Raw genomic sequence first — 8810 nt, 5'->3', positions numbered from 1 at the left:
GTTTCATCTGTGTTGTTCCTCAATCAGAGCCTAGAAATCATGACTCAAACGAGTTCTCGCTCACTTGCATGGGCACACCAGGCATTATTCAACACCTACACATGCTTAGAGTGCACAGTGGCAGCCCCCCTGTAGTCTCCTCTCCTTTTCTCTCTTTGCCTTTTTTCTCCTTTTCTCTTCTTTTCCCTCTCCTCTCCTCCTCCATCCATCCATCCCTCTCTCCCTCCCTCCCCCTCCAAACCCATGCTCTGCAGAAGGGAGATTGACACAGCATTTTCAGCCCAGGGTGCATGAGTATCGCACAGGAGAGTGCGCACAGACAGGATTACAGTCAGTCCAAGGAGGCAGCGGAGGACAATAAAGGATTAAAAGAGAGAAATAACAGGGATAAAACGATGAATAAACGGCGAAGAAGAAACTAGAAGAAGAAACTAAAAGAGAAAAGGAATGAAAGAAGGGATCACAGACACAGAAGTCTAAGGACGTGGGACCTTTGCCCTGGACAGTGAAAGTGGGATTTTGAGGACAGAAGGGGTGATACAGAAGGAATTCTTGATACAGAACAACCAAGTGACAGAAAACAACAACTAACTCAGAGGGTGAGTAATCAATAATAGATTATATTGAGATATTAAAAACATTCCATGATCAGCTGATCACTCAATAATAGTTTGACAGATTAAGTTTTTTATTTTGTTGAATAAACTCATTTGATAACTTTGCTCTTCAGATGACAGATATTAGAAGCTGTTCTAGTTTCGCTTATAGGCAGTGAGCGCTTTCACAGACATCATGGCAAAATAAGCACTGCGTCAGACTAAAGCTCGGGCATCATGGAAACTGCTGCGTCGTATGTGATCAAGTGAACAGTCACACTACTCCTTTGTATCCTGTAAATCTCTATGGCATGGGTGAGGATCAAAGGCATCACCTGTAATCATATCAAGACGCAGCAGGTATAAAATATACCTCAAGAAGGCAATGACGTTGTTGTGCACCTGTTGACGTTACATGCTAAGAAATCTTCCCCTCTTTTTCAAGTTTTTGGTCTGTTCCATAAGTGAGTCATGTTTTTGTACATCTTGAAATCAAATCAAAAAGAAATATGTCTAAAGCCTTTGGAAAGAGAAAGGTAAAGCATCATCCATACCTGGTACCTGGTGGAGAGTAAACAGAGAATATTAACATGGATAATATAAATTATCAGCTTGTTACATTAATGGAAAAAGATGAGGTGACCCTGGACTTCAATGTAAACTGTATGTTTACTATAAAACCTTTAATTCACCTAAAATATGGTACACTGAATACAAAGGTGTATACTATCATAGAGGAGCTTAGAACTTTGTAAAGTCATCTTTTTAGTCCTATATAAAGGACAAATTATTTTTTATGGGAACATTATTGATCTATTTTGCCTTGCTTGTGTCACTCTGAACAAGTCTTGTCTTTCATTCAGCCCTAGTGACTGTTTCAGGACCAGTCAGCAAAGCAACTTTGACCAAGACTACTAAATGAAACACTGAGGCATTTCCTTCCTGAAACTGACCAGTTTGACAAACCAGCGGTTATACTGACTAGCTGCAGGATATAGGTGTGATAGTGGCTGACCAACTGTAGACAGACAAAAGTTGTCTTAATAAGGTGCAGATGATAAGCTGTAATTGTGGTGACCTCTCTCTCTCTGTCTTTGTGTCCACTAAAGAAACATCCAGGGTCACATCCACATCATTCTTCAGATGGGAAGAGGAAGAAGAAAGTAACTGAGGCATTTAACCTTAAAATAAGATTAAAGTGTCAGTGGGATCATCTATAAGCAACTGATCTAGTGCACAAACTGGGAAATATAATATGTTTTGCAAAGATTAAAAAAGGACAATATAGAAAAGAAAAAAAACCTGAAACAGAACCAAGACGGAGGTTGTCTGAGATGTGATGGTAGTGTGGGAAAAATCCTCTGCATGGTTGACTGCTTTTTCTGTGGGTTGGCTCGTGACAGGCAGAGGTGATACCAGGGTATGTATTCATCAGTTTTCACATGTTAGTTTAACACAGGAAAAAAGCAGGAAGTGAAGTGAACCTGCTCAGTAGAATGACTCAACAATCCTTCAAACTGGCATCAAACAAGATGATCAATCTTGCTCTTGGGTATTATTGTGTTTTTCTGATTTCATCAAAGTGAAAAAAAGTTTGAACATTCACTGTCTGTGGCACAATGTTGTGAGACAGATTCAGCAGGTCCTTAACTTGGGTTAATTACGTCACAAATATTTATGCAAATATGTGCTCCTTTTAATAGACAACATTTATGTAAGAAAGTTATTCTGTGCTTCTTATGCCTGTAGGTTTCAACAGTTATCTTGACAGTCAGATTTACTGTAACTATTTTTAAGACAGAAAACACATGTTTATGCAACATATGGCAATTTGCCTGTGTATGCATCTGAATATTTATACAAATCTTTTACAGACAGTAGGGTAATTTCCTGTCTTTGGTAACCAGTTATGAACAGCATATGATAAAAAAAAAATGAGTCAGACCACTTTGCATAATTGCTCCACTAGATGCCATATTTGCCAGGCCATATCTAGGCATGTATAGTTTCTTTTTGTGGCAGACGTAATAGTGTGTGATTACCAAAGGCTTTAGGGGAAGTGGACACTTCTTCATCTTAATCCCAGGCACCGTCCTACCCACCCAACCTGCTTGTCTTTGTCTTTCTCTCTGTGCCTCTTTTGGGATTAACAGTCAGGAAATCTCCAGAAAGTCGCCTGTTACAGAACAACTCTACCTTTCTTATTTCCATGCGAGAGATTATGACTGACTATTAATCTGTGATTTATGAGATTAGGAGGGAATTAGTGATGCAGAGATACAGTAAAAGACTTCCACAACACTGCAAAGTCTTACACTAGTGTACACTCTAATGTACGTTACAGACACACAGAATAACCACAGATGTACACTTAGTTGTGGTTATACAAATAGACCTGCAACTAACAATGACCAGTTAACCTGTTGAATGTTTTTTCAATCATTAGAATTATAGAGGGGCAATTAAAATAACAATTTATATACAACAGAATATGGTCTGGATTAATAATCAAAATTAAAGTTACAGAAATGTAAGGTGTGTAGAAAAAAATGTGATTTCTTAAAATCCTTTCTCATTGTAGTTTGGCAAAATCATTAGGAAAATAAGAGGGATGAAACAAACAGACAACATATTTCTCTCTCCTCATTTATGTCATTACTCAGAAATATGGATCACAAAAGTCTCCACAAAGTGTCACCTCTTCCACCTCATTTAAAATCTACTTAAAATTAATTGCAGATGTTGTGTCACTGGTCCTGTACCCTTTCAATCCCATCTCTCCCTCCCCCTCTGACTCATGTTATAAGAGCACTTAATAGTGTATACTAGCCCCCCCGCACCCCACACCACCGTGTCTCTGGTGACTCTCTCCACTTTGCTCCATCCCCCAAATGCCACAGGAGACGTGTTCCTATGGAAACTGGCTTCAGTGAAAGTCCCCAGTTTTACCTGGTGACCACTAACTGGTTTGTATCATGCGTGTCTCATCTGCTGCTGTAACACATCAGTACCTGCACTCTCCCTCTCCTGGCCTCCTGTTCATTAAAGGTTATAAACCTTCTGCACCAAAAGGGAAACATCACTGATGATGGATTGGTGGCTGGTTGCATCTTCCTTTTATAGATACAGCTTGGAGGTGGAAGAAGCTATTTCACAGCTGAGTTGTTTTGGTTGGAAGCCAAGGACACCTGTGTGGAGACAGACACACAAAGTGTAAATATATAATCCTCGTGTACAGTACATACATATGAGGATACAGTAGATATCCCTGCGTGAGTGTCATTGTAAAGGGACATTGTTTTCCACACATATAGATCATCTCCTCTTGATTATGTGAAATTATTTTAAACTGAGTGGATTTACCTCCTTGAAATGATATGAAAGACATGTACTATATGACCAAAACAATGAAATGACAAAAACAAACAGCCACAACTTATTTCAATCTCAGCTTGTATCTGCTTTGTGTTACAGTTACTATGGTGGAAAGATTATGTGGCAAAATGTTCTTCTTGTTCTGTTTCTTTTCTTTCTTTTTTTCATGTGAGAAGGAAAAATGATCTCTTCAGCTGTGCTTATGACATTTATGAGACAGGATTGTCCTGGAGCAAAAGCTTGCACTTTGTCACAGAAGAGCACATTTGTGCTGTTGTGCAGTGTTGAAGTTGTAGTCAGACAGGAAGCAAATAATATTTAAAAAGGCATGTTACAGTGCCAGATTCTTCAACATGAGCCCAGTTTTTAAACCTGGAAGAACTCTGAAATGGAAACAAAGCTATCAGCAATGACATAACTGAGTGTTTACCATGTCCACGTGAGTGCTAGAGTGGTAGGGAGGTGGGTGCATGCCAGTACTGCTCCATCTTTAAGCTTAATAGAGCTTTTTTCTCTTTGTTTTTACTGTTTTATCTGTAGCGATGTGTTCATCATGCGGATGAAAAACTCCACATACACCCACATACATGTACAGGATTTCAGCTTTAGCAAATTTCTATCTCTGCTGAATGACACAGTAAGATTATAGGTCCACTGTGGTGCTGTGTGAAAAGATAATCCTTTCATGGCTGTACGTATTCTTAAGAACAGGGTCAGACAAGGTGACGGCTCCTTAAGATATTTCACAGAATCAAATCAGGATTATGTCTAAATCCACATCTTTTGTACACAACAACCAGACTAGAAACACAGGCCCACAGTATAATGTTCAAATATACAAAGAAGTGAAAAGTGATGAAACAGTGTCAGGTTAGGTTTAAAAATCACAAAAGTAGGTTTTGTGTTGATTGAAGTACCTCCCCTCAGTCTGATTCACACTCAACAAGCCTTTGGAATCGAATAATCCCCATTTTGGAAGCTACGTGACCTTATATGAACTGATTCATGCTAATTTTGTTCATGTCCCTCTCTCCTCAGTAGTCTTTGTTGTGGCTCAAAAAACACCTCCACGCTGGAGACCTGATCTTTGGGAGCAGGACAGAGTCTGACCTCCCACCCTGGCCCCATACCAGTGATCACTGGTGCAATGGGAACAAGTAGGTCCAACAGGTGAGAGATGGACATCAATCAGGAATCCTGTCTATAGGACTACACTTGAACTGTAATTAATTCTTTGTCTAATTATATGGTCTTGGTGAGTTTTAGAAAGGCTTGAATCTGCTCCTGAGTAGCAGCAATCATGTATTAAAAATTCAACAAAGATCACTTGGTATCACTGAATTCATAAGAATTCTCCTAGAAACAGCTATTGTTTTACACAACATTTCCTCCTCGACTTTATGTATTTATTTTATTTCAGTTTAATTATCAGTGTAATTAGTGTTGGAGTTACAGTGTCAAAGGTCATCTCATCAGTCCTGTGACAGGACAGTGTTACCAAAACATTTTTAACCATTTGTATTGTTGTCTGGTGGTCTGCTGGTCTTAGTGTGGCCAGTAAGGAATGGGCTCGTTACTTTGGTGAGCTGGTCAGGGTGAGTCAGGCCCAGCTCAGAGATATTTAGAGCGAGCAGATCCTTGTAAAGGCCAAGGCCATCCTACATTGTCCTGACCGGCCGTACACAGTGAGCTCTTGCCTTCAGGCAACTGCATCCCAACTGCAACGCTTGCTATGAGAATAAAAAAACTCAAGGTTGCATTCTGGTTTCAGTGAGCATCAGGGTGTTGAACGTGTTCTGTTCTGTATGTACATTAACATGGTATTTTCACTTTGTAGCACTTTGGTGGTTTAAATATGTCATAGTTGCTGTATGGGTTTCTTTGGTCTTATGGTCTTGTGTGGTTGTCCAAACTGTCTTACTGTCTTGGATACTGATGCTCATCATGGCACAGTAAAGACTGATTTTATGGACAAAACTAAGGCGCTGACAATAGCAAGACAAAAACTCCCCCAATAAAATAGATTTGTCATTAAAAGGACAAAAAATTCCCTCAAACATCTGATCTCTCTTATCAGTGGATCACTAAACGACTAAAACAGAGAGTGAACATTCATTTACATATGATAAGTAACATATATGAATGTCCAGCCAAAAATGGGTTGTCTGACCGGCACTGACTCAGATATAATCCAATAATCTGTGATGACAGCAATCCTTCTCACATAGCTAAACTAAACTCACCTTCCCAGCTGGTAATCCTCCATGTAAAGGAGAGAGACAGGTTTGTTTGATTCACACACTCAGGTGATCAGGAGTTTAGTCAGTCCCAGTGCTTGTTTGTGATTGGCAGTTACCAAGATGTGTTCAACCACTGTATTCACGTAGTAGTTTCCACTCAAACACTGGGGGTGCCTGTATCTTACTTGATACTGTGTGCATCCTTTGATGTAATGAGTCAGGTATTATCCTCCTTCCGCTGTATGAGATGGTGCATAGTGTCTTTGTGCGCTGTAAATGGTACACTGGAAAGTACAGAAGGATCAGTAAGATTAAGCTGTCTTCCTGTTCTTTCTTCCTCTTCCCCATACTAAACATACTAAAGTTTGAGTGCTCGTTTGAGTGTGTAGTGATGGCAGGGTGGGAGCCCTGGAAACAGCATTTAGACTGTCATTTCAGTCAAAAACTTTACAATGAAACACTTTTTCATTGTAAAGAATTGATTTTTCACTTGAAATTAGATGTTTACAAAAACATACTCACTGATTTCAATGGCCAGTTTGAATGTGTGCTGAAGCTGGAGTCAGAAGAAGCCTCCATTATGTCAGTGATAGAGGACATGATGAGATGTGCTGTGTATGTCAACCTTATCCTAGTACACTCTTTACATAACTACATCCATTTAAGTAAAGTGTTCAGTCACATCAATCCTAATCTCCTCCTCTGTGTCACTGACAGGTACAGCATTGTATCAGATATTTTACCGGAGGAGGAACGCCAGAAGATCTCTACCTTAGGTCTCCGCAACGGCCACAGTTCCGCCAACTTCCGAGTGCACTCAGCCTGCGACACAGAAACAGAAGACTGTCGGAGGAGGTCTGGAGCCTCCGCTGCCGTGCCAAGCACGAGTGGACAAGGAGGGATGAACAACTACAACGGGAAGATTCTCACAAGGGGCTCCAACCAAGTACGGAGCCGATTTGTAAAGAAAAATGGACAATGTAATGTTGTTTTCACCAACATGGAGGACAAGAGGCAACGCTTCTTAGCAGACATCTTCACCACCTGCGTGGATATCCGCTGGAGATACCTGCTGCTTATATTCTGCACCAGCTTTATGGTGTCCTGGCTTTTCTTTGGCATTATCTTTTACACTGTCTCCCTGGCACATGGGGACTTTGAGGAGCATCCATCGGTGAAGGGTGATGGACTGGCGGTGGAGGGGTTGCATGGACCCGCCTCTGGACACACAACTTTTGGGCAGCCTCAAAGGATGCCCTGCATACTTCATGTCCAGGGATTTGTTGGGGCACTCCTCTTCTCCATGGAGACCCAGACCACTATTGGTTATGGCTGGCGCTGTGTGACCGAGGAGTGCCCTGTCGCTGTGATAACAGTGGTGATCCAGTCCATTGTAGGCTGTATCATTGACTCTTTCATGATTGGCACCATCATGGCTAAGATGGCACGGCCAAAGAAGAGGAACCAGACCCTCATGTTCTCCAAAAATGCTGTCATTGCCATGCGCGATGGCAAGCTGTGCCTCATGTGGAGGGTGGGCAACCTGCGGAAGAGCCACATTGTCGAGGCTCATGTTCGTGCCCAGCTCATACGGTCATACGTCACAGTTGAGGGTGAGTTTATCCCCCTGGAGCAGATGGACCTCAATGTAGGCTATGACGAGGGTACAGACAGGCTGTTTCTAGTATCCCCACTGGTTATAGTCCATGAGATAGATAAAGACAGCCCCTTGTATAGTATAAGCCGAGCTGATCTGGAGACAGATCACTTTGAGATTGTTGTGATCCTGGAGGGGATGGTGGAGGCCACGGCTATGACCACACAGTTCCGTAGCTCCTATCTTGCCAGAGAGATCTTCTGGGGTCACAGGTTTGAGCCTGTGATCTATGAGGACCGAGACCGTTACAAGGTAGACTATGCTCGCTTCCACAACACCTATGAGGTGCCGTCAACGCCTCACCTCAGCGCCAAAGAGCTGGACGAGGCTGCGAGCCGGGCCTCTTCTGCTGCTTCTCCTGTCTCCGCGTGTAGATCTACGCAAGACTTGATCCCCAGGTCGCTGAGCGCCTTTTGTTACGAGAACGAGGTAGCATTGAGCTGTGGGGAAGAAGAGGATGACATTTTTGACTCTGCTCAGATTGTAGGAAAGGAGAAGGCAGAGGAGAGGAGGACTTCAGTTTCTGTGGACTTCCAAAATATGTTCCAGGATACTGCGACCACAACATCAGGCAGTCACAGCGTCATGTGTGTTCTGGACATGGACAATAACCAGATGGAGTTTGACATCCTGCAGACTGCCATTCCTCTCGATCCTGTGACCTATAAGAGTGAGCAAGAGCTCTAAGGAGGGAGGGCATGATCTCCAATATCCCTCCCCTTTCACCCACAAAGCTGGACGCTGAGGAAGGATTTCTGGGTGATGTGTTCAGCTTTGGGTTGCATGTATAGATATCTAAACCCCTTTGCCTTGCCAGTGTCATTTTATATTTATATTTGTCTGTTTTTTTTTCTCCTGATGGAGATTAAAAATTAAGAAAAACAAGAAATTGTTTTCCTAAATAACTTTTGGCACATGCAACTGTATTCCTTGGACAGCCAT

At 41.8% G+C, this 8810-nt stretch overlaps 1 protein-coding gene across 1 annotated transcript; it reads left to right on the top strand.

Moving 5' to 3' along the window:
* The first annotated feature begins 7018 nt into the window (after positions 1–7018).
* LOC108877615 (inward rectifier potassium channel 4) lies at positions 7019–8382 on the top strand. Its single transcript, XM_051073691.1, is given in 2 exon segments — positions 7019–8188; positions 8190–8382. Coding segments are annotated over 2 exon segments (1146 nt in total). The 5' UTR covers positions 7019–7112; the 3' UTR covers positions 8260–8382.
* Positions 8383–8810: the final 428 nt, after the last annotated feature.

The sequence above is a fragment of the Lates calcarifer genome, linkage group LG11 (assembly GCF_001640805.2).
Source record: "Lates calcarifer isolate ASB-BC8 linkage group LG11, TLL_Latcal_v3, whole genome shotgun sequence".
In the NCBI taxonomy this organism is placed as follows: Eukaryota; Metazoa; Chordata; class Actinopteri; family Centropomidae; genus Lates; species Lates calcarifer.
This window is presented reverse-complemented; position numbering and strand designations above follow the sequence as displayed.